Below are 27,014 nucleotides of genomic sequence, written 5' to 3'. Positions count from 1 at the left end.
AAGATCGCAAGAAAAATTTACGCCAGCCAAAGGCAGAAAAAGAACTTGGACACGCTCAATGAATTTCTTGCCCCAGGTAGCTCAGTTGGTAAAGTAAGCCCAACTACAAGTATTATAAAAAAACCGAATAGACGGGAAGTTCGAGTTAGAAATTCCGATATTTAAAAATTCGGAACTAGAAACCTTCTTAATCTACAAATTGATGATTTAACCTCTATGGCAAAATTCCGGTTAACTAGATGTTTGTTATTATTTTTATGTCGATGAGATACAAATGTCCCAACTATCGGAAAGGCGACAAAGTAAACTTTTGACTTGGACAAATTTTTTTCATTTTTTCAGTTCCTTGGCTCCGTGAACGGGAGGTTCCTCCTTTTGAGCTCATGAAGAATGGAGCTGATTTTGGAGTGGGAGGTTGTCTGTTAGAAGTGCTGGCCAACTAACGTGATGGACGCAAGCATCTAGTGAGAGTTGAGAGTGTCTCCTCCAGGAGGTTGTAAATAACCAGTGGTGCTCCCCAAGGTTCTCTCTTGTGGCCGCAACTCTTCTGCACTTTCGTAAATAACCTTCCACCTGTCGTCAAGTTTGGCGATCGTTTTCTGTTTGCGGATGCTTTCAAACTCTTGACACACGGAAATCTTGAGACAGGGATTCAATCTGACCTCGAACAAGTTACACGATCATTAAAGGACGTATACCCAGCTTTCGACTTGCCGGAGGCCCTCTAAAGTCATCGAACATTGTAACAAATCTTGGTGTAGTTGTCAATACTTCGTTATCATGGCCTGAGTTTTTGGGAAATTGATTAAAAAAGACCAGCAAGGTACATTTGTTTTTGAGACAAAATTTGTCGAACAAAATGGATGAGAAAGTCAAGATGTTTTTCTACAAAACGCTGCTACTTCCGATTTTGACGTATAGAGCCAAGATCAGTCACGTGTCTCGATTGGACTTGCAGAAATTGTAGAGGTTTCAAAACAGAGTACAGAAGTAGATAACGAACAGCTGCAAACTTAACTACGAAGAGCTTCTGTTTCGAGTGGACATACTGCCTCTCTCTACATACCTGCAATTGAACAGCCCACTTTTTTTCAAGTTTCCTGGAACATAGGTTCTATTTGTGACCAATTCCAATTGCGGAAAAGAGAAAAAACCTATTCTTTACCTCTTAAAGGTCAGAACCGAAAGAGCCCGACGCGAGTTCTACCAAATGGGCCGGATTGTCAGTATTATCGGAAATGAAGTGGATTTCTTAAATCCGTTTGCTCTAAAATCCCGAATTGTAAGGCTTATGAAAAATCGTCAAAAACACTTCTCAGAGCGAAAGTTGTGTTCTTGGGAGCTGGAATTTAATTGCCACCTGTGCCGAGATCAGTGGTGAAGATTCTAACCCAACAATAGGGTGAAATCCCCTCAGGACAACCTGAAAAACCCAACAACAATAGTAGTAGATAAGGAATTTTGGAGTTCATCTCTATGTTTCTTTTGTACCCACTTTTCATCCATTGAAAGTTTAGAATAAGTTTTGGTCTATTTGTTATTTTGTCTGCTCATTAAGTTGCAATTTCCATAGCTGCATAGTAAACTCCAGGAACAGGTTTTTTAAATTGACCTCTTGAACTTGATTACCGAAAAAATTATTCTCTTAGTGGTCTGACATCCTATAGCCCCCCCAATCATGATAAAAATGCCATAATGGTGGAGAGACATCATCTGGATTTGTTTCGGGTGTGAGAACTTTGTAAAATTTGTTACCACTTTGGCAGCCAAAAATCACTTATGAGCCGCGTCGTTCTGAGAGGTACACATATTGTAGAATATGTATGCTATGTCATGTTTACATGTTTATCCAACATTATCGGGTCTTTCCAATTATACCCCCCCCCCACCTTAGTGGTCAGATAACTTATAGCTCCCCCATCATGGTAAATATACCATAATGGGGGGTGCTATAATTTCATGGGGGGGCGGCTATAATGGGCAAGACCCACATCACATTTTCTTACAAATATTGACAGCTATTAAACTGTCAACTCGTCTGTTGACTATTATAGACTGAGCTGTGTCATTTGTCCAGAGAGTAATGCTAATCCAATCATAAATAACGGAGAATGTTGTTTTTAAGGCTCTGATAGGATTTTTTGTCCTTGATTCGTTTACTTCAAGGTTTTGTCTGGTAAATATTGCGTCCTTTTCTTTGCTAAAAGATTCCTTTCAAGGTGGTCTCAGCGTTAAACATGGCTGCAAATGCATCGATGAACGAATTTCTATTTCCAAAGCAATCAAAGACGCTGTGCTAGAAGACATCCATTCTACACACCCAGGGAGTTTTGCTATGTTGTCTCTTGCACAGAACGTTTGGTGGCCATATATCCACCGGGATATAATGGTAAAAGCAAGCGAGTGCAAAGCCTGCAGAGAAATTGGTAAGAATTTAAAGTCATTGATTCCGCATTGCAAACGGTCACCTTTGCCAAAATGTATAACGAAATCCAAATAGATATTGGTGGGCCGATTATTAACGAAAAAGGCCTAAAAAAATTTTTCATTACAAGCGTAGATAGATACTCAAAATACCCTACGGCAGAAATAGTAAATAACCCATCTGGCAAAAATGTAATTAAATTTCTAATTAAGTATATATATAATTACGGATTAACCAGAACTATTAGATTAGATCGAGCTAGATGCTTTACGGGAAAAAAGATCGAAATATTTTGTACAGAAAATAATATTACACCATTATATGCACCTGCAAATGACCATAGAGCTATAGGTTTATTAGAACGTCTTATCCAGACTATTAAACGTCAATAATCATCTATGGAAACACAGTTAAATAAAAAATTATCCTAGAAACATCACTACATGCAATCATGCAACGTATAAGAATATCAAAACATAAAATAATAGACATTACAACATTTGAAGCAAATTTCGGTAGAAAATGTAACACACCAAGTTCTAATATCACCACGAATTCATATAATAACAATTTAAACTATAATCAATTAATTAAACATTATTTAGATAAAAAGAGATTTCCGGGCAGGGCATACTTGACGAAAGAACAATGGGCGGACGCGTCTTTGTGTTCTGACACAGAAATAGAGAAAATTATTTGTGCAGCAAACATCCGAGCCCACAGAGATCAAGAAAAGATGAAAGACGGCGAATCGCGGCTCATGTGGTCGGAAGGCATCGCAAGACTAATTTCAAGGAGCGAACGCCGCGTTCAGGTAAAGATCGCAAGAAAAATTTACGCCAGCCAAAGGCAGGAAAAGAACATGGACAAGCTCAATGAAATTCTACCCCCAGGTAGCACAATTGGTAAAGTAAGCCCAACTACAAATATTAGAAAAGAACCGAAAAGACTGGAAGTTAAAAAGTCCGATAGAAAGTCCGATAGTGCAAGATTTGGGACTAGAAAGCTTATTAATCTACAAATTGATGATTGAACATCTATGGCAAATTTCCGGTCAACTACATGTTTGTTATTATTTATATGTCAATGACATAAAAATGTTCCAACTATCGGAAAGGCGACAAAGTAAATTTCTGACTGGGACAAAGATCATTCATTTTATCATTTCTTTGGTTCCGTGAACGGGAGGTTCCTCTTTTTGAGCTCATGACAAAATTAGCTGATTTTGGAGTCGGAGGTTGTCTGTTAGAAGTGCTGGCGAACTAACGTTATTGACGCAAGCAGTTAGTGAGAGTTGAGAGCGTCTCCTGCAGGAGCTTGGACATAACCTGTGCTGTTTCCCAAGATTCCCTAAGTTTGGCGATCGTTCTCTGTTTGCGGATGATTTCAAAATCTTGGCACAAGTAAATCTTGAGACAGGGAGACAATCTGACCTCGAACAGGTTGCACGTTGGGTGAAAGAAAACAAGAAGGAGTTGGCCCCAAATAAGTGTTCTCAATAAGTCATTAAAGGACGTATACCCAGCTTTTGACTTGCCGGAGGGCCTCTAAAGTCATCGAACATTGTAAAAGATCTTGGTGTAGTTGTCAACACTTCGTTAACATGGTCTGAGCATTTGGGAAATTGATTAAAAAAGACCAGCAAGGTACATTTGTATTTAAAACAAAATTTGTCAAACAAAGTGGATGAGAAAGTCAAGATTTTTTTCTACCAATCGTTCCTACTTCCGATTTTGACGTATGGAGCCAAGATCATTCACGTGTCTCGATTGGACTTGCAGAAACTGTAGAGGTTTCAAAACAGAGTACAGAAGTGGATAACGAACAACTGCAAACTTAACTACGAAGAGCTTCTGTTTCGAGTGGACATACAGCCTCTCTCAACATATCTGCAATTGAACAGCCCACTTTTCTTTTCAAGTTTCCTGGAACAGAGGTTCTATTTGTGCCCCATTCCAATTCCGGAAAAGAGAAAAAATATATTCTTTAACTCTTAAAGGACAGAACCGAAAGAGCCCAATACGAGTTCTACCAAATGAGCCGGATTGTCAGTATTATCGGAGATGAAGTGGATTTCTTAAATCTTTTTGGTCTAAAAACCCGAATTGTAAGGCTTATGAAAAATTGTCAAAAACACTTCTCAGAGCTAAACGTGTGTTTTCGGGAGCTGGCATCTAATTGCCACCTGTGCCGAGATCAGTGGTCAAGATTCTAATCCAACAACAGGGAGAAATCCCCTCAGGACAACCTGAAAATCCCAACAACAATAGAAGTAGATAAGAATTTGGAGTTCATCTCTAGGTTTCTTTTGTAACCACTTCTCATCCATTGAAAGTTTAGAATAAGTTTTGGTCTAATTGTTATTTAGTCTGCTCATTAAGTTGCAAGTTCAACAGCTGCATAGTAATCTCCAAGAACAGGTTTTTTAAATTGACCTCATGAACTCGATTACCGAAAAAATTATTCTCTTAGTGGTCTGACAACCTATCGCCCCCCACCCCAATCATGGCAATTATGCCATAATGGTGGAGAGACATCATCAGGATTCTTTTCGGGTGTCAGAACTTTGTAAAATTTGTTACCACTTTGGCAGCTAAAAATCACTTATGAGCCGCGTCGTTCTGAGAGGTACACATATTGTAGAATATGTATGCTCACGGAAACCTGGTTAACAAGCGATGTACTTTACAATGCACTCTTTCTTACTGGATACACAATCCACAGAACTGACCGACCTACCGAAAACCATAACTCAAAACACGGAGGAGTTCTCATTGCGGTGAAAGCCTTTCCTCACTACAGACTAAAAAACACAACGCACTCGGAAAGTGTATAGATTGCCTTACAAACTCCAACTGAATTACTTGTAATTTGCTGCATGTAGAACCCTCCTAAATTTAGCCCTTACTGGGCACCTGCCAGTCAAATCCAAGAAACCCTGGAAGAAATCGAAAAACAGATGAAACAACGCGATAATTACACCTTAATTGTCAGCGGCGATCTCAACCTCCCTGGAGCTGATTGGAACAGCATACTCTCAGATGATGACTACGAACTTTTGCTTCTCACCAACTTTGAAAACCATCAACTTCTGCAAATTCTGCCTTGCAAACGGAATCAATCACTGGATGTATGCCTCACCCAATCTCCTGACAATATTGAACTCGCTGAAGTCGACAAAACGCTAACACGGGATTACTCAATCAACGGAAAGAGATGCTCCGACCATCAAACATTCCGGACAACCATTTCCATCGACATATCAGCTACAAAACCAGCCCCCAAAGTGAAACATGCATATAACAAGGTGGACTGGAAAGAATTTAACAGCCACGTCAGAGACCATCCCTTTCACCCTACTGCTTCAGCAACGTCGATGAACTTGTTGACCAATGGTACCTATGGATCGAAAAGGTAATTGAGATACTAATCCCCCGTGTCACCCAGCACCGAGCAAACCTTCTCCCATGGATTTCCTCTGCACATCACACGAACTCAAGATCCTCGGAACGATGAAAAGAAAATACGAGAGAGCACCGACCCTCAACCTCCTGATAAAGATAAAACGACGCGAAAAACTCCTCAATGAGCAAATCCTGACAGATCAGGCAGTCTATGAAGACAAACTCTTCAAAAGCCGCCGAATGTCTGACCTAAAGAAATACCTGAAATCCCTACGCAAATCAAAACACTTCCCTGATGAAATGTACTACAATGTTGTGCAAAATGGACAAAAAAAAACAAAGAAAACAGCCAAAACCGACAGTGAAAAGTGCAATCTCTTCAACGACTTCTTCTCCGACGTTTTCACCAAAGATGATAAAATCAACGAACCCTCAGTCTACCCAAAAAAACAGAGACTCAACTACCTCAGAATTTCTGAAGAAGAAATCGAAAGACAACTGTTGGGCCTCCAGGCAAACAAAGCGTGCGGCCAAGACAACATCGGAAATATAATCTTAAAAAATGCCCCAGCTTTGGCAAAATCTCTCAAACTTATCTTCAAAACCTGCCTTAATAAAGGAAAATTCCCAGAGAGCTCGAAAACAAGTGAGATCACCCCGATCTACAAAGAAAACGACAAAGCAGACATCACACAGTATCGACCAATAAGTCTACTGAAGAACGTCTCAAAAGTCTTCGAGAAAGTCATCTTCGAACGGTTTTACCCACCAATAGAAAGAACTCTCTCTGACTCCCAACACGGCTTCAGAAAGAAACGATCAGCAGTCCTTCAACTCATCCTCTTCACAGACGAACTATACCAGCAACTAGAATCGAAAAAATGCAATGACATTCGAATTCTGTATGTTGACTTCAGAAAAGCCTTTCACAAAGTAGAGCACAAAAGACTCATCCAGAAGCTCGAGAACATTGGCCTCGGAGGAAAGCTACTACAACTACTCGAAAGCTATCTCACAAACCGAAAGCAACGCGTCAAAATTGGAACAAGCAAATCAAAGACCAGAAATGTAACCAGCGGAGTACCTCATTGATCAGTTTTGGGGCCTCTGATTTTCATCATCTACATCGACGATCTCCCCGAAGAAATCTCAGACATCCCGGCCTTCGGATACGCGGACGATTTCAAAGCAATTACCCACGGTGAACACGAAAGCGAGACCACTCTTGGGGAAATACAGAAATGGAGCAAAGCAAACCATATGGACCTAAATGTTAGCAAAAGTAAAACTCTCCTCATCAGAGGGGATCTAGCCGAGCGTGACGCGGCAGGTCTGGAAACCGTTGCCACCCAAAAAGATCTCGGAGTCGTAATGTCTCGAAATCTCTCTTGGAGCGCAAACTGCCAACTTAGAACAACCAAAGCGTGGAAAGCCTTCTACACATTCAAACGAAATGTTTCGAGCAGAACCTCAATGGAAACGAACCTGAACGCTTACACAGGATACGTAGTGCCCGTACTCACTTACGCCTCCCAAGTCTGGTACCCTTCGAAGACTGACATGAAATCAATCGAGAAGATCCAGCAAAAGGCAACAAAGTGGATATGCGGTGGAAACGACGAATACCATCAAAGACTCGAAACACTGAAAATACTCCCACTCTCCATGTACATGGAAATGCACGATGTCCTCTATCTCCTCTCAATCCTAGAAGGCAATTACTACGTCCCCGAAGACAAACTGCCAAAGCGAAAAGAAAACGAAACAAGACAAAAGCAGGAATTTGAACTCCCCAAACACCGACTACATAAATCAGACGAAAACTTCTTCTTCAGAGCCGCAAAGCTATTCAACATCATCAGTAGGACAACGGAAAAGCCAATGACGAAGAAACTTCTGACAGAGATGTACCAAAACTATTTCCACAGAAGCTACAACGAACTCGACAGCTGCACTTGGAGACTTCTATGCAACTGTGGAATCTGCAATCCAATGAAAAAACTCGTGCCAACGAAAACTGAAGGGTTCCACACCCGAGGGCTCCGACCCTAAAGACTCTCCTACTACTACTACACTACTACTATGCCATGTTTATCCAACATTTTCGGGTCTTTCCAATTATAGCCCCCCCCCCCCCCCCCAGCTTAGTGGTCAGATAACTTATAGCTCCCCCATCATGGTAAATATACCATAATGGGGGGTGCTATAATTTCATGGGGGGGGGGGGGGGCGGCTATAATGGGAAAGACCCACATCACATTTTCTTACAAATATTGACAGCTATTAAACTGTCAACTCGTCTGCTGACTATTATAGACTGAGCTGTGTCATTTGTCCAGGGTGTAATGCTAATTCAATCATAAATAACGGACAATGTTGTTTTTAAGGCTCTGATAGGAGCTTTTTGTCCTTGATTCGTTTGTTTCAAGGTTTTGTCTGGTCAATATTGCGTCCTTTTTGTTTGCTAAAAGATTCCTTTCAAGGTATTTCAAGGTGTTCGTGCTTATTTGAATTCTCTAATGTAGTCCTTATTAGCCTTGTACTTAACATGATGAACAGAGTTAACTTGAGAACAATTTCTCAACTAAGTTTGCTTGTTTTAGAAGTGTTTGTTAAGGATTCGTTTCAAATTCAGCATGAAAATAGTGAGAATGGTTCTTCCAGCATAAATTTACCGCTTTTGCAGAATATTATAAATGGTTTTGCAGCCCCTGTGGACCAGCGCCGCTTCTTCGTTGTCGTTTCTTTTGAAAGCAATCAAGATGTGGGTTGTGGTGGAGCTATAATTGACGAGTTATGGGTCATTACGGCAGGACATTGCGTGGCTGCTTTTAAAGGTAACAACCAAGTTGGTGACAGTTTGAATAAAAATATTTTATCTCATCAAAAGATTCTGATAAATGCATCAGTTAGATTCCTCTCTAAAGATATCCCCAGTTTGTTGAAAAAATAGAAGATAAATGTGGCAAATTTACTAAACTTCAGCGGTTTTTAAATTACAGAGCTGTTTGGGCAGAACATTACAGTATTAATTACTCGGCACTGGTCAAAGTCAAAAATAATGTTGCAAGATTATTGCAAATAAAGGTCGGCGAATTAATTTGAAGGAATCTTCCGAAACAAGTGGTTAATTTTAAAATTGTACTCTTTATATGAGTTATGGTGTCATATTTTCGACTGAGTCAACAATTACATGATGTGAAGGGCACTCACTGTTCATAGTTTTTCCCCTAGCCATTCCCCAAACCACACTACTGAACAATGATTTTTATTTTTAGGCCTAAATTCACTAAAGGGCTCTTACAGCGTTTTAGTCTTTTCGTTGCTCCAAGCTGTACCTCGTATTTGCCCTCCCTCTCACTAGAGACTACTGAAGTCAACCCGTGGCCAGTCGTTGAGCAATTCCTCCTAATTTAATGGGTTATAATTTTCAAATGAAGTGAAAACCCTATTTCGGTTGTTTCTGTGCAAATAAACATAATACATAATTTTGATGCAACGAAAATTGTGATAAAGTTATGGGTGGATGAAATAGAATAGTGCATTTTTCTATTATCGAAAATATTGATTTTCACAAATTGTCATTTTTACCCAATTACTAGTTCTATATCACAATCCGAGCCTGGGTGGCAAAAAAATTCTTAGTGATATAGTTTCTCAAAATAGAATCCTCATCTTGAAAAAAAAACGAATTGTTACGTTCTATGACATTGGTAGCTCAGCGATTGCCAAAATATTCGTATTTCGTCTGAAAAATAAAAAAATCTTTGATTTCTGAAGAAATCTTGATATTGTAGTCTCTATTTAAAAAAACTAAAACCACTTCTGATATTTTTGCCCGTTTTTCTGTATATATCGAGTTATGTTAAATCAAGTAAGTTTTTCTGCTCGCAAAATTTTATGGTTCATTTGGAAATCAGACAAAAGATTTAAGTTATACAAGTTATCATTTTTTAGCAAACGACACGAGAGTGTTCCTGGGAGAATTCAAGTCAGCCAACGAGACAAAGTACGAATACAGAGTGAAAAAGATTTTCATCGCTCCAGGGTACGTACGCATAAATTAATTTTGTGCGTGACATAAATCCTTTCACGTTGAGTTTTGCGACGAAGTGGGATGGCTATAATGTTCTCCAATAGCTAGCAAGGGGCAGGTTCCTTGTCTCTAATTATAGCAGGAGAGTCAAAATTAAGTGCACCATATTTATAACGAGTCGAGCAAAAGCGTTTTCCTTGCTGGCCGAATAAAACTTTTCTAAGGCTATTTCAGTCCAGTATGTGCCCCTTTCTAATATGCAGGGGTGTGAAAATTAGGCAAGAGTGTGATAATGAGAATTGTTACTCAAATAGATGCGAGCCAATCTGTATCGAGACAATAATAAACGTAGCAAAAATTACAGAATGAAGCCAATTTTAGGAGGTTGGAAAACTTGGTGTTAATTGAGTTCCAGCTCTGTATTGGCCTTAAAATTCGTAATTTTGAGGTAGGATTCGGGAATTACGAATACAAATTTTTAAATAGATTATATCCATTAATATAGAACATACTTTTCAAACACTCCAGTCAATTGTAGCCTAATGATTTTGAGGATTTGACAGTCGTGCTTCAAGGGGATAACTATCGTCGGCTGTTCGGTCGAGTTGTTTTCTAAATAGTTTCCAGAGTCAGTTTTCATCAGTCTTTTTAAGTTATAATTTTTGGTTTGTTTGGTAGAATTTCTTTGAACTGTAGTGTAGCTGAGGTCTTTTCCGACTATCTTCTGTTCTTTTTAATTGCTCTCATACAATGTTTGTAGCAATTATTTGTCCTGTTGGTCTTTTTATGCGATTTTTCGCTTGACCGATTTTTTCGCTGACCATTTTGACGTTTCGTCCTCAAAAACGGGATAAACAGGTAGCTCAGGCGAGCATATAGCTCTCTTAGAGAACCCAAGGTGCGAATTTTTTGGTCGCTAAAACTTGGAGGCACGTGCAATTAGCCATTAGCACGTGCAAAAGTAGAATGCTAAGTTTTGCGGCCCTAACTTAGCGGCCCGCTCGCAGTAAGGAAACATAGTATGTGTTGTGTTTGTGCCTTCAATTTTCACTCCTTTTTGGCGTAAGTTTGTGTTTTCATGTGTGAATACTTTCTTGGTCGAATATAACTTATTTCTCCCAAAAGGACTCCAGTTATTTTCTAAGAATTGATGAGACATATTGATTATTTTAGACGTCGAATTCGGGTGGTGATTTTGGCAACGTCGAAACATGAAGTGAAGCAAAGAAGTGCCGGGTTTTGCGGCGTAGTGTTCTTTCACTACAATGATAATTGTGCAGAAATTGTATGCTATGGTGGTTTTACGTTCCTGTACCGCAATTTGACTTGTTTTCTATTTTTTTTTGGATTTTTGATAATTTTTATTTAAATTATTTTTGCAAATCCATTTCTAGTCATTCCTAGTTCTATTGTTTTTGGTAATTCAATGAAAGTTCATTGAATTGTTTTTGGGACGTGATGCTATTGTATTCCATTCGTTATTTGTTGTGGTGACTTTTACCCTTCAGCAGCTTAGTTTGTCTCTGACGTTTTTTGTTACTGAAGTCTTTCAGTTTCATCTCACGGTTGTGCACTCAAGCTTGACAGTTTTAAGGCTATATTGTTTGAGAAAATTAGTGTGTGAAATTTAATTTGAAATTAAGGATGAAATTAATTTCCTCAATTGCCTCTGTCTTTGCTCCTGGTGGTCTTTTTTAGCCAGTTTCTATAGCTTTTCTCGCAGCTATTATCCGTCATTCTGTGTTTTCTTAACTTTGAGGGTCTTTTCAATAACTGGATATCTAGGCAGAACTGCTAATAAATGTTTTTGTTGTTTTCTGACGACTCGGAAGTGAGTGTGGGAGAAGAGCTTTCAAATCAATTTTATTGGAGTTAAATTTAACTGCAAATCTGCTTTTCGTTCATGCAATTTCACTTCAAATCTGCTTTTCGTTCATGCATTTTTCGTTCATGCGGTTGAATTGCGTGCGTGAAGTCATCTTTCAGTCTTATTGGAGCAAGTTTTTTGTTCATGTGCTTAATGAAATTTTTGGTGACACGTGACTTGCATCACTCTAAAATTTCTTTCTATGAAATTGACTTTTCTTTACTTTAATTCAAAGATAAGGTCAAATAAGTGTGTGACACTCTAAGCAGCTGCTTCGAGTGTGTGCCACTCTATGCAGTTATTTGAGGGCAGCTATCAGAAGCAGCAATAAGTTTGACAGATTCTTAATCAAAATGTAACATCTGAGCATTTAATAAAAAAAGGTTTACTATCTTTTTACTATCTTTTTGAGACTGCAGATCTAAGAAGCTGTTGCGGCTGTTTTCTGGCAATCTGCCAGCTATGTTTCGCATTTGGCTTTTTCATTAAGTTTCTGCTTGTTTTCGGTTCGGAGATTTGAATTGGCAATATTAATGATATAGTCATGATTGAATAGTGCTTTGAAGTTCATTGGTCATCAATTCGATTTTATGCCATTTTAGAGGTTTTTCGGCTATTTTGCGGGTTTTAGTCTGCAATTTTTTCCCTATGGTTTTGTTTTTTCATTCATTGTGATTTGAAACACCAATTTTGCGCGAATTAATTTTGACGTATCAATGAATTAGTTTTGCTGGTTTGAAACTGTTTGGTGAGAAATATGACACAAATTTTTTAACCATTTGTACCAGGTTATTGCTGTTTTTCAATTTTTTCTAATAGAGAGAATTTTTTGAGCTCATCGCGGCTTGCATATTGTGTGAGCATTTTGTTTGTAAGTGCACTAATTATATAAAGAGTTGATCGAATTTCTCTGATTTTATGATAGTTGAGATTTAGGGCTATTTTTTCTTTTTTGCCTTAATAATTTTATTTGGGTGGTTTTATCAAGTACGGGTGTATTGAAAGGGTAGTTCTTTTGTTAGAGACGACTCTTCTAATTGTTTGCGGAGTTCTTTCGCCTATATTTTTATTGTGTCATTTTTTACGACGGCACTTCATTTTCACTTAATGGAGCGAAGTTTTTATTCAGTCGGGTAAATAGCTATTTGGCCACACCACGTATGTATCTCTCTCAAGTTTTACTTAAATTTGGAGGAGTAGAGCTTAAATCAATTAAGAAATCACAACAATTAGCACGAAAACAGATTTTTGTGCTGCAAATTTTTTAGGTCTCGTTCTTGTCATTGCTAACTTGAGGCTAAAGGTGTACAAAGCTACCTCAGCTGTTTTCTGGACTAGCTATGTTTCAAATTGTATGCACATTTTGGGTAAAAGTGATATTGGTCCGTAGTTTGAAGAGTCTCACGATCACTATTCTCGCATTTTTGAAGATTTCTTAAAGCTCAAGACATGTTGATGGTAGCTATTCCAGTTCTTTTAGAAATTCGCATGTTGATACCGGGTAATAACATTGCTATTTGCTTCCATTTAGTGTCAGTTTCTGTTTCGAAATTTTCTGCCAGCGTTGAACCAATATTAGGAATGGTCAAATTTAATCTGAAAAATGTGTTAATGAACTTGGTGTTAATTGAGTTCCAGCTCTGTATTGGCCTTAAAATTCGTAATTTTGAGGTAGGATTCGGGAATTACGAATACAAATTTTTAAATAGATTATATCCATCAATATAGAACATACTTTTCAAAGACTCCAGTCAATTGTAGCCTAATGATTTTGAGGATTTCACAGTCGTGCTTCAAGGGGATAATTATCGTCGCCTGTTCGGTCGAGTTGTTTTCTAAATAGTTTCCAGAGTCAGTTTTCATCAGTCTTTTTAAGTTATAATTTTTGGTTTGTTTGGTAGAATTTCTTTGAACTGTAGTGTAGCTGAGGTCTTTTCCGACTATCTTCTGTTCTTTTTAATTGCTCTCATACAATGTTTGTAGCAATTATTTGTCCTGTTGGTCTTTTTATGCGATTTTTCGCTTGACCGATTTTTTCGCTGACCATTTTGACGTTTCGTCCTCAAAAACGGGATAAACAGGTAGCTCAGGCGAGCATATAGCTCTCTTAGAGAACCCAAGGTGCGAATTTTTTGGTCGCTAAAACTTGGAGGCACGTGCAATTAGCCATTAGCACGTGCAAAAGTAGAATGCTAAGTTTTGCGGCCCTAACTTAGCGGCCCGCTCGCAGTAAGGAAACATAGTATGTGTTGTGTTTGTGCCTTCAATTTTCACTCCTTTTTGGCGTAAGTTTGTGTTTTCATGCGTGAATACTTTCTTGGTCGAATATAACTTATTTCTCCCAAAAGGACTCCAGTTATTTTCTAAGAAATTGATGAGACATATTGATTATTTTAGACGTCGAATTCGGGTGGTGATTTTGGCAACGTCGAAACATGAAGTGAAGCAAAGAAGTGCTGGGTTTTGCGGCGTAGTGTTCTTTCACTACAATGATAATTCTGCAGAAATTGTTTGCTATGGTGGTTTTACGTTCCTGTACCGCAATTTGACTTGTTTTCTATTTTTTTTTATTTTTGAGTTTTTATTTAAATTTTTTTGCAAATCCATTTCTAGTCATTCCTAGTTCTATTGTTTTTGGGAATTCAATGAAACTTCATTGAATTGTTTTTGGGACGTTATGCTATGGTATTCAATTCGTTATTTGTTGTGGTGACTTTTACCCTTCAGCAGCTTAGTTTGTCTCTGACGTTTTTTGTTACTGAAGTCTTTCAGTTTCATCTCACTGTTGTGCACTCAAGCTTGACAGTTTTAAGGCTATATTGTTTGAGAAAATTAGTGTGTGAAATTTAATTTGAAATTAAGGATGAAATTAATTTCCTCAATTGACTCTGTCTTTGCTCCTGGTGGTCTTTTTAGCCAGTTTCTATAGCTTTTCTCGCAGCTTTTATCCGTCATTCTGTTTTTTCTTAACTTTGAGGGTATTTTCAATAACTGGATATCTAGGCAGAACTGCTAAAAAATATGTTTTTGGTATTTTCTGACGACTGGGAAGTGAGTGTGGGAGAAGAGCTTTCAAATCAATTTTATTGGAGTTAAATTTAACTGCAAATCTGCTTTTCGTTCATACAATTTCACTTCAAATCTGCTTTTCGTTCATGCAATTTTCGTTCATGCATCTTTCGTTCATGCGGTTGAATTGCGTGCGTGACGTCATCTTTCAGTCTTATTGGAGCGAGTTTTTTTGTTCATTTGCTTAATGAAGTTTTTGGTGACACGTGACTTGCCTCACTCTAAAATGTCTTTCTACGAAATTGACTTTTCTTCACTTTAATTCAAAGATAAGGTCACCTAAGTGTGTGACACTCTAAGCAGCTGCTTAGAGTTTGTGCCACTCTAAGCAGTTATTTGAGGGCAGCTATCAGAAGCAGCAATAAGTTTGACAGATTCTTAATCAAAATGTAACATCTGAGCATTTAATAAAAAAAAGGTTTACTATCTTTTTACTATCTTTTTGAGACTGCAGATCTAAGAAGCTATTGCGGCTTTTTTCTGACAATCTGCCACCTATGTTTCGCGTTTGGCTTTTTCAACCAGTTTCTGCTTGTTTTCGGTTCGGAGATTTGAATTGGCTATATTAATGTTAGTCATGATTGAATAGTGCTTTGAAGTTCATTGGTCATCTATTCGATTTTATGCCATTTTAGAGGTTTTTCGGCTATTTTGCGGGTTTTAGTCTTCAATTTTTTCCCTATGGTTTTGTTTTTTCATTCATTATGATTTGAAACACCAATTTGGCGCAAAGTAATTTTGACGTATCATTGAATTAGTTTTGCTGGTTTGAAACTGTTTGGTGACAAATATGACACAAATTTTTTAACCATTTGTACCAGTTTATTGCTGTTTTTCAATTTTTTCAAATATAGAGAATTTTTTGAGCTCATCGCATATTGTGTGAGCATTTTGTTTGTAGGTGCACTAATTATATAAAGAGTTGATCTGATTTTTATGATACAGTTGCGATTTAGGGCTAATTTTTGTTTTTTGCCTTAATAATTTTATTTGGGTGGTTTTAGTAAGTACGGGTTTATTGAAAGGGTAGTTCTTTTGGTAGAGACGACTCTTCTAATTGTTTGCGGAGTTCTTTCGCCTATATTTTCATTGTGTCATTTTTTTACGACGGCACTTCATTTTTCACTTAATGGAGCGAAGTTTTTATTCAGTCGGGTAAATAGCTATTTGGCCACACCACGTATGTATCTCTCTCTCTCTCTCTCAAGTTTTACTTAAATTTGGAGGAGTAGAGCTTAAATCAATTAAGAAATCACAACAATTAGCACGAAAACAGATTTTTGTGCTGCAAATTTTTTAGGTCTCGTTCTTGTCATTGCTAACTTGAGGCTAAAGGTGTACAAAGCTACCTCAGCTGTTTTCTGGACCAGCTATGTTTCAAATTGTATGCACGTTTTGGGTAAAAGTGATATTGGTCAGTAGTTTGAAGAGTCTCACGATCACTATTCTCGCATTTTTGAAGATTTCTTAAAGCTCAAGACATGTTGATGGTAGCTATTCCAGTTCTTTTAGAAATTCGCATGTTGATACCGGGTAATAACATTGCTCTATGTTTCCATTTAGTGTCAGTTTCTGTTTCGAAAATTTCTGCCAGCGTTGACCCAATATTGGGAATGGTCAAATTTAATCTGAAATATGTAAGATATGTCTCAAGTGCTGTGCATTTGAATTCTTATCAAGTGGTATAACAGAGGTCTGAACCTCCATCTCACGTACCTTAAGCATCTCTTTTGTAAGAAATTCAACTGTTTGAACTTTCCTCTCGTTTTATGCATTTGTAATGATTTGCGACATATGTAGTAATTATAATCAGCAGCTGTAAACATTTTTATAGCGTTGTTTTTGGAGTATATGTGACCTCGAACAAACCACCGCAATGACTGTCACATATCTGAGCAGTTCTTGGAACCATCAAATTTTGATCGATAGGCATATTTGGATAGCTTCATTACAGCTGAAAATAGAAATAATTGTTTAGATTCGAAGTATTGCCCACAGCGACTTACAAGAATGACATAGCTCTGATAAAACTTAAAAGACGGATAAGAGAAACCGATCGCATGATTTCTCTCTGCTCGCGTCTGTTACCCTACACCTATTTCCGACATCAGCTGGCAGTGTGTGGGGTGGGAACTGTGAGTCGGAGGGTGTTTTTGATTCCCGACCATTTGCAGGAGATGGTGTTTTTAGAGTCAATGTACATGTCAGAAACGAGTCCATACAATTTTCACTGGTGCCGCGAAGACATGATATGTGTGGATGCTGTAACCAAAGGTTGAAATAAATTTTTGATTGGATCTTTGAAACCTTCATTTTACATATCCTCAAAGATTTCCAGGTATCATAGAATATAATTAAATTTGGTGTAACTCTTATGGCTCTATAAATTTTCCGAAAGGTATTTAAATTTGTTCTAATGGCTGCATTTTCAAACTTGGCTTGGTTTAAATTAAGATTGAAAAAATTTTGCTTAGAGGTAATATAAAGTTCATCCTGGACGTAAAAAACGGGTAGATCTTGCTCATTGTGATGTAAATTTATACTTCTTTCAGCTTGCGACATTTAGGGCATATAGCAGACAGTTTTTAAAAAATTTTGGATGGATCATAATTACGGTTTTGTTAAATTCAGTATGCTTACAGGTTCCAGCATCTGTCACCATGACGACGGCTCTCCTCTCTTTACCTTCCAGTGTGGCTCTCTGGTGCCAAAGTGTATTTATGGAGTGGCCAGTTTCTACAGGACCAAACAGGACTACGAGGGAAGTGAGAAATGTGACAATGGAGGATTCTTTGCCAGTGTGCCTTACATGTACAACTGGATAACAAATACTATGAGGCAAAACTAATGTTGTTGAATTTTCATAGTGGCAATTTCGACTTTGTCTGTCACCATTTATCCAAAAATGTTTTTAATTTAATTTTTTAATGTGTTTTTATCATGCATCAAGATTTCTGACAATCTGCCGGATCTGTAGTCAATTTGCGATATGTATACACTTTCATTGTCTCTTAACTTAATGCAAAATCTGCTTATGGTAGGAGAACGTAATCTGCGTATCTTTCGAAGTGGCGAAGGAATGGAACCAGTAATCTTGCGCGCCTATATCTATCAACTGTGATCTTGAAGAGAACTAATGCCGAGCTTGTTCTGATGCTGGTTTTGCCCTATTTAGTATATAAGTGCCTACATAATAATGTTTTTAAGAGCCGCTTAGCGATAGCGAGGTTATTTTTCATATTGTAATTTCCTGCAATTCAATGAATTCGTTTTTTATTGGTATTCTTTCTTAAGATCAGTAGTGTCTCAACTGTATAGTGTGCCGAATTTGCCGGTGAGTCCTAAAATCGAGGTAAAAATGTCATTTTTTGGAACTTTCAGAGACCAAAAGAGTTATCGCCCGTTTTTAAATTTTTTTGACAAATTTGCACTGATGCTAGTTCACAGAGGTTTTCTGTGAGCAAGAATTTCACGCATATTTTTGATAGCCCCCGTCAGCCTCTCAACGGCTATTATTTAGGCGCTCTCCTTTTTACAATTAAAAGAATTTGAATTGTATTGGGGCGCTGTCTTTTTGTACGATCTGTTCACACATTTTCATGATTTTTGAAGTCAAATTGGAGTTGTGATTTTGGTCACGCCCAAACAGGAAGTGAAGCGAAAAAGCGAGTGGTTTTGCGGGGTGAAATATTTTTGCTCTAATTTTAAAGTAGAGTGAGAAAACGGTGTTTTAACAAAAATTCGCTTTCTCGCTAGTGGTTTTTTTGTTCACATTCGGCAAGTTCACTTTCATTTTTCATTTTTTTTCGATTTTTGGGTCGGATTTTATTCTAAATGGTTTTCCCAATCCATTCATTGTTCATTCTAGGCCTAGTTCCAAATTTCAATTTATCGCGAGTGGTTTTTTGATCACATGCGGCATTTTGAGAAATGATTTTCCCAATTCACTCATAGTCCGTTGTAGGTCTAATATTTTGTTTAGTCAATGAAAATTCTTTGATTTGTACGCCAGGACTTGTCCTGCTATGTTTTTATTCGCTTTACATTTGATCTTGTTTTCCGTTTTACACAGTCACGACTTTCACGTTGAACTTCTGACTTACCTCACTAATTGTTTCAACTGAATGGATTCTCGCATTGTAAATTCTCACGCATTGAATCACGCGATGTAGTGAATACGTTCAATGTCAAAAGAGCTAAATCAAAAGAAACGGGATAAATTAGAGAACGGTCATTAAGTCATAATGTATTAGGTTATCGAAGTTCATTAGAGTGATTGATAGCTGACGCTAGTATAAGGCTTAACAGCTTTCACATTAGAAGCTGCAATAAGTATAGTTTTAGAATCTAACTGAAACTGCTTGCCAACTTAGATAATTTTTTACACTGAAAAAAAGCAGTCCATTTCTATCTCCTTTTTTCGTTTTTTGTTTCAATCCTGATGTGCATCAAGCTCGTCAACGGGGGCTATGTTTTGAGGTGTGACTAATTGTAATGCCAATTAAAGAAGGATGTCTGTAAAATTTAAATTTTCTTTATTGTGTTTTCTTTTGCTTAGGGCGCTAATAAATAATTCTTGAACCTTGCCGCTGGGTTCTTGATACATTTTTAACGCATATTGCTTTTAAAATAGATTGTAATAGCCGCGAAGATAACTTGGATTGTATTGAGGCGCTAATTTTATAGGGTCTCAACACATTTTACGGATTTGATGACAATACGAAGACCTAGCAGATTGTTTGAGTCATTTGTTAGTGCTTAATTCTTAGGTTATTGGGTCAATGGTGTAATAAAATTCCAACCAAATTGGATTACCTCGCCCAATAAGGCTTTTTTTGGACTAAATTCAAAGGTCAATGAGCAGCTTCTTTAATGCTATCTGTCTGCATAAAATTTCAGTTGAATTTTGCACATTTTGCGCGTGTTTTAAGAAATTTTTCTTAATAATTAGTCTCTTCAAAAAGGGATCAGATAGGCTTTCAAATGAGGCTTAAGCAAACCTGTTTCTTGTCTCGAGTTGGGAGCAAATGTCTTGAGTTGGGAGCAAATAAACTTTTTTCAGAACTGGGAAAGGGAATGATTTTTCTTTTTCAATTTGTTTATGCTCTTAAAATTTTTCTTTCTGCTAGCTTTTCACGTTCTTTGAATTGCAACTCAGGACTTGTACTGCTGTTTTCTAGTTTGCCGTTTTCCCGATTTGATTACCTCGACCATCTAATCGACTGACAAAAAGTTGCAGCTTCTCTAGGCAATTTTTAACTGAATGTCTGAGGGCATTTTTCTGCTTTATAGATCATTCGGTCGATTGTGTGATATCTTTTTTTAATGATAATTGACTAACCTTCGTGTATAATATAAATTCAGAATGTATACTGTGAATTGAATAGAGGTCACCCAAGCTTGATAATTATAAGGCATACACTACTTGAAAAGTAGCGGCTCTTGAAATGAAAATTGAAAGCAAAGATATGAAATTTGAAATCATAGTCATACTTTCAATCACATTTCTTTGGCTTGGACAATTTGCCGGCAGTTTACTTTTTGTTATTTTTGCCTTGTCGTGTCTTTCAGGTTTCAAGTGTGATTTACGTTAGCTGCCAATTTACCTGGTTATTATGTTTTCCATTCTTCAGTATTGGATAGGAAATGATGGCTTTCAGTATTTTAACACCAAAAGTGTCTACCATTTAAATTGTGTTTCTGATTTTATCCTTTAAAGCTGTGTTATGTTGCTTTCTGTGATCCTTCATTTCTTGACCCCAGCAATTTTTTGGCTGTGCAGTGAAGTTTTATAGTTCATGGCGTCTTCTTGTATTCTTTGGCAGCAGCTTTAAATCTATTGTCAATTTTTGAATAACCTCAATAAAAACCTCATGAATAACCTCTTTTAAGTTTTTCATCTCTTAATAAAGCTGTTTTTCGCGCTTCCTCCTTCATGTAACGTGTCATGTAAAATTACTCATCGAAATTAGCCGTTAGAGTTCAATAAAATAACAGGCGGTCGATTTACCTATTTCTATTCTTTACTCTTTTGCAATTGCATTGAAGGCAAAGGAGGTCAGTCTATCGCGGCTATTATTCAGCAATGTACTGGCTATGATTGGTTATTATAGATAGCTGCGAAGCTGAAAACAGCCTAGCTATTATGCGGAACTCTTGTGCTTTTACGACTAAAGTGTCTTTCTTTTGTACTGCTTGTTTGTAAGGTTTTAATTATCTTGAGCTTGTTTTTGAGAGATTTGGAAGACAAAATTTACTACTTGATATAAGCACTCTATAAATCAGCACTTCGTGACCTTTTTTGGCAAACCGCATATGGTTTTAATTCACTTTTGAGACCTAAATATTGGCATCACATTTTGTCTTAAGCGTTTTTCATGGCACTCTTACAATTACTGTTCATACCACTTTTTTAGCATTTATTCGCCGAAACTGGAGCTATAGTTACCTCTAGAGGCTAGCGTTACCGCCTGTCGAACTCGGCAAAAGTTCTTAACGCCGTGAAATGATTTCTGAAATTGAGATTTTCTATTCACAGACCAGTGATGAAGTGTTCACAGATGATGCAGTAGATCAGGTGAAGTTTTTTTGGTACCTACTCAATCACGTCGCACTATCATGTCTAACCGACCAGTAAATGTTAAGGCGTAGTCACCAAAATTTGCCAAGTATTTCCAAATATTTCATTTTAGTACGAAAGGTAACGAAACAACCATCCGGAACTCCACATCTATTCTAAAGTTGTAGAGTGCAGAGGGCGATTGAACTCGAGAGTTTTACCTGGTCTGGCCAAATTAATATTTGATGTACAATGTTCTTGTTCTTTGTCAGTAATGATGCTTTGTTCAATAATGCAATAATTGAACAAAGCTTTTTTTGTTTTCAAAACCTTAAAATTTTTTTGTGGGTTACCAGACAACAGTCTGAAGTGTTACCAGAGAAACAGGAGCAGAATTGACGAACGAAAGTTTAAAAATTGGAGAAAGGCGGAAAATGTTATTAAAAATTGAGATTCTTAACGCTAGTGACTTTAAAACCAATTCTGTATACCATCAAAATAAAAATTCTACCCATAAACACTCGTGCGGGTTTCTACAGGTTTATTTGGCCTCATCGTGATAAATAGTCAAAAATATCAAACAAATTTCACATTTAATTCTGCATTAATACGAGTATCCGAAAAAATGAAGAGACTTTCTTGCTTCCAAAAGACCTCTTCCAACTAACATCAACTGAAGACCTATGTAACAATAAAACAAGGAATAACCTTTTTTGGGCGCAGAAATTTGAAAGAGCGACCAGTGCTGCTTGAAAAAAGGCCTTCTCAGAACTTCTGCGCATTTAGCACAGAAAATACCATTAAAGCCAATTTAGGGCCTCTAATGCAACTTATTGTCATGGGGGTTTACCTGTTTATTTTGATTTGAAAGCTCAAAATTCATGAAAAAAAAACTGAAAACATCTTAAAACACCGATACAATTACATTGCTTTTGATTGTAGGAAACTAAACAAACACTGTAAAAAATTATTGAGAAACCTTATATTTCGAGCTTCAAAATTTAATCAAAATGATTGTATATCGGTACATTGGTCTAGAATAACTTTAGACCATTAAAAAAGTTGAAATAAAAAATATTGAAACGGCCGGATTTTTTTAACAAACTTGCTGTCTAGTGAAAACTTATTCTCACGTGCTTTTTTTGTTTTGTTTCCGAGGAAATAATCGAGAAAAAGACCACTCTTTTTTCTCTGCTCTGCGAATTGGTTCAAATATTTTAAAAAAATATTCTTTCCGTGGACTTCCGTTTTTGCTCCCTCACTTATTAACGAAACAAAAAACCATAACGCCTCCTCGAGTTCAATGAAGACGATCATCATAACTATCTACCTGTTCCTTTCTTGCACATACCTTGGTTATTTAACAACATAGCACTAATAAAATTCCATTTGTTGGATTGATTATAAAAGGATAACTAATGAAATACTGAAAATGACTCGAAAAGTTGTGCAATATGAGATCTTATAAGATTTCATATTGCACAAATTTTCGGGCCATTTTCGTAACTATCAATTTAACCCCTCTGAGCAAATTACCCCCTCACTCACACCATTTTACCTCCTTTGGCAGCCCAACTCTTACATCATTTTACCCCCTCTGAACAAATTACCCCCTCACTCTTACACCATTTTACCCCCCTTGGCAGCCCAACTCTTACATCATTTTACCCCCTCTGGACAAATTACCACCTCACTCATACACAATTTTACCCCCCTTGGCAGCCCAATTCTTACATCATTTTACCCCCTCTGAACAATTTACCCCCTCACTCTTACACCATTTTAACACCCTTGGCAGCCCAATTCTTACATCATTTTACCCACTCTGAACAAAGTGCCCCCTCACTCTTACACCATTTTGCCCCCCTTGGCAGCCCAACTCTTACCTCTTTTACCACCTCTGGACAAATTAACCCCTCACTCTTACACAATTTTACCCCCCTTGGCAGCCCAACTCTTACATCATTTTACCCCCTCTGGACAAATTACCCCCTCCTACACCATTTTACCTCCCTTGGCAGCCCAACTCTTACATCATTTTACCCCCTCTGAACAAATTACCCCTCATTCTTACACCATTTTACCCATTGCAGCCCACTTACATGGCAATTTCAGTCAGGGGGGAGGGGTAATTTCTCATAAGTCCTCCGATTGCAGCCCACTCTTACATGGCAGTTTCAGTCAGGGGGCAATTCCTGAAGAGTCCTCCCATTGCAGCCCACTCTTACGTGGCAATTTTAGTCAGGGGGTGATTTCTCAAAAGTCCTCCGATTGCAGCCCATCTCTTACATCATTTTACCCCCTCTGAACAAATTACCCCCACACTCTTATATCAATTTACCCCCTATAGACGAATTACCCCCCCCCCCCACTCTTACAACAAAATGGGAGGATTTTAGGGAGGACATTCGACCCGGGTAATTACAATTTCGTAACTATCACAGGAAACAATTATCACAGTAGGCAAAAAAAAGAAATCAAAAATTAGTTGACAATAAAACCATAGAGGTTGTTTTTAAAATAGGGTAATCTTTTTTCAGGAAAGTGTGGGAGAGGGTTTGTGTAGGTGAGGTTAGATGTGGGGGTTATATTGCGATATTTTGGCATGTAGTTCAAGAACCAGTGTAGTACAAGTGATGTAGTTCAAGAACCAGTGAATTATAAGCTAGCCTCAACTAAACCAAAAATATGAAAGAAGGGAAGACAATACAAAAAAAAACGAAAAATTTATTACCTAATAAAACTATGGAAAATAATATTAAAAAGCATAAAAAACTTCTACCGGGTTGGAATAGGCAGGAGTTGAATTATGGTCAGGTGGGGATGATCAAGTTGGGGAGTCGAAGGAGGTTGAAGGGGAGGGGGCAGATGAGGACTTTCTCTGGTTTTTTTGGGGGGGGGGGGGGCAGGTGGAGGGGGTTAAAGCAGGTGGTATGGCTGTGTTGGGGTTGGGGGGTATGGAGTTTGCGTATGGAGAAGTAAATGAGCAGATTTGTTTCAGCTAAAAGTATAACAGGTAGAATACCGAAAAACAGGTTGAAGAATAGTGATAGATAAATTCATAAGTCCTTTTTCGTGAAGGAGGAAGATCAAAGACACAAAAAACTAAAATGAAAAATAAAATGCCTACAAAAGAATTGTTTTTAAATTTGTAGACACAATTTGATTTGGAGATTGTGATTGGTTGGGAAACCTGCTTAGGGGATTTGGGGTAGATGACCGGGACAGGTATCGTGGGGGGTTAATTATAGGGGTGTGGGCTGGGCAGGTTGTTGGGGATCGGTAAATTTGATAGTGTTGAGGGAAAGTTTTGGGATCAAAACGATTCTTGACCTTGGACATAACAAGGATTCCCAATAAAAGACTTTAGGTCTACGTTCAAAAACAGCAATCCATTTTTGGGATCAAAACGGTTCTTGACCTTGCACATAAAGCAATTCCCAATAAAGGACACTTTAGGTCAACGTTCAAAAAACAGAAATCCATTTTTGGGATCAAAACGATTCTTGACCTTGCACATAAAGCAATTCCCAATAAAGGACACTTTAGGTCAACGTTCAAAAACAGAAATCCATTTTTGGGATCAAAACGATTCTTGACCTTGCACTTAAAGCAATTCCCAATAAAGGACACTTTAGGTCAACGTTCAAAAACAGAAATCCATTTTTGGGATCAAAACGATTCTTGACCTTGCACATAAAGCAATTCCCAATAAAGGACACTTTAGGTCAATATTCAAAAACAGGAATCCATTTTTGGGATCAAAACGATTCTTGAACTTGCACTTAAAGCAATTCCCAATAAAAGACACTTTAGGTCAACGTTCAAAAACAGAAATCCATTTTTGGGATCAAAACGATTCTTGACCATGCACATAAAGCAATTCCCAATAAAGGACACTAGGTCAACGTTCAAAAACAGAAATCCATTTTTGGGATCAAAACAATTCTTGACCTTGCACTTAAAGCAATTCCCAATAAAGGACACTTTAGGTCAACGTTCAAAAACAGAAATCCATTTTTGGGATCAAAACGATTCTTGACCTTGCACTTAAAGCAATTCCCAATAAAAGACACTTTAGGTCAACGTTCAAAAACAGAAATCCATTTTTGGGATCAAAACGATTCTTGACCTTGCACTTAAAGCAATTCCCAATAAAGGACACTTTAGGTCAACGTTCAAAAACAGAAATCCATTTTCGGGATCAAAACGATTCTTGACCTTGCACTTAAAGCAATTCCCAATAAAGGACACTTTAGGTCAACGTTCAAAAACGGAAATCCATTTTTGAAAAAAATGAAAAAAAAAACGGATCAAAGTTCAAGTTGTGCACCAATTTGGAATCTTTTTCGTATCTGCCCCCAGGACGTTATGCTCTCCCGTTTGCAGAGTACGTGTCATTACGCGGTAATCAAAATGGCACGTGCGTCTGGGGGTGCAAACAAAATGCAACCACCAAGCTTCGTGTGGCACACACGGAAAAGATCCCAAATTTGCTTCCGCTAAAAAAAATATACTCCGGAAACGGATCTTTTCCGTTTGTGCCCCCCAGTACGTATGTGCCCCGCAGATACAGAGTACGTGTCATTACATAGTAAATCATTATGTGAAAATATGGCACGTGCGTCTGGGTGAAGCAAAAAAATATGCGCCCACTAAGCCGGGGGTTAGCAGAAACGGAAAAGATCCTGTAGAACGTAAGCTCACTAAGTTGGGGGGGGGGGGGACAAAACAGAGTAGATCCCATAGAATGAACCCACTAAGCAGCGGGGCACAAACGGAAAACATCCTCGGAAACAAGGGAAAGCTTCCCATTAACTGAGACTGGAAACTAAGACAAAATATTGAAAAAAACACATAAAGCACTCACGTGCATTTTTTAGAATGCGGAAGTGCTAAGTGTCAGAAACAATGCCAGAAGTTGCTATTTAGACATAAGCTGACTTTCGTGACTTTAAATCGTGCGACTATTGTGTTTTAAGCATGGTTACCCCACTCTGAAAAAGTCGCTTCGAATTTCTTTCTTAATATCTCGAATTATCTTGCAAAAAGTTGCCAGTGACTTCGAGCAGAGTCATGTAACCATTACTTAATAAATTGAAACACAAATAACGCTACCATACCATTCCGTCCTGTATTGAATTTATCGCAGGCGAGATAAGTAACTTTTAATGAAAACGGACATGTTGTTCCCCGCACTCTCTTGACCGCATTAAATTTCTACTACAAGCACCTGTGAATGAATGAATGAATTATATTTAGTTGGATGGTTTATCACAGGTACAAAGCGATGTATTCTAAAAACAATAAACATTAGTCCAACAATGAATCAACCAATGAGAAAAACATGTCTCTTCGAGTGGTTGCCCAAATGAACAATTAACTTTCAATACTTCTGATTTGAGCCCCTTCTCGATGGGAAAAATCAATAAATATTGCGCTCTGAAACATGTATGTTTCGTTGAAGTTTTCGCAAAAAATTTTTGAACGCTGCTTTTGTTTAATTTTTTAAGAATGCTGGCTGAATTCTTATATTTGCAGGACGTTGAAAGCTTTTATTAACTTATTTGCAATAGATAGTGCTTGAGTTTGTGTCCGCTTTCGTGATGTGTTCAATAGTCCTTGATGCTTTTCTAGTACCTAGTTTACACGAA

General features: G+C 37.7%; 1 protein-coding gene across 1 annotated transcript; it reads left to right on the top strand.

Moving 5' to 3' along the window:
- The first annotated feature begins 8,210 nt into the window (after nt 1-8,210).
- On the top strand, nt 8,211-17,733 carry LOC142342277 (chymotrypsinogen B-like). Its single transcript, XM_075393559.1, has 4 exons — nt 8,211-8,666; nt 9,787-9,877; nt 16,780-17,075; nt 17,444-17,733. The coding sequence occupies exons 1-4, from the start codon at nt 8,378-8,380 to the stop codon at nt 17,647-17,649; spliced, it is 882 nt and encodes a 293-aa protein (XP_075249674.1). The 5' UTR covers nt 8,211-8,377; the 3' UTR covers nt 17,650-17,733.
- Nucleotides 17,734-27,014: the final 9,281 nt, after the last annotated feature.

Source organism: Convolutriloba macropyga, chromosome 7, assembly GCF_964194025.1.
Source record: "Convolutriloba macropyga chromosome 7, txConMacr16.3, whole genome shotgun sequence".
In the NCBI taxonomy this organism is placed as follows: Eukaryota; Metazoa; Xenacoelomorpha; order Acoela; family Convolutidae; genus Convolutriloba; species Convolutriloba macropyga.
This window is presented reverse-complemented; position numbering and strand designations above follow the sequence as displayed.

Excerpts from the sequence above, each read along its gene's own strand:
- LOC142342277 (XM_075393559.1), top strand. The coding sequence starts at position 8,378 with ATGATGAACAGAGTTAACTTGAGAACAATTTCTCAACTAAGTTTGCTT. Across the intron at positions 9,878-16,779 it reads AAGATTTTCATCGCTCCAGG|ATTCGAAGTATTGCCCACAG; the intron begins GTACGTACGCAT and ends ATAATTGTTTAG. Across the intron at positions 17,076-17,443 it reads TGTGGATGCTGTAACCAAAG|GTTCCAGCATCTGTCACCAT; the intron begins GTTGAAATAAAT and ends GTATGCTTACAG.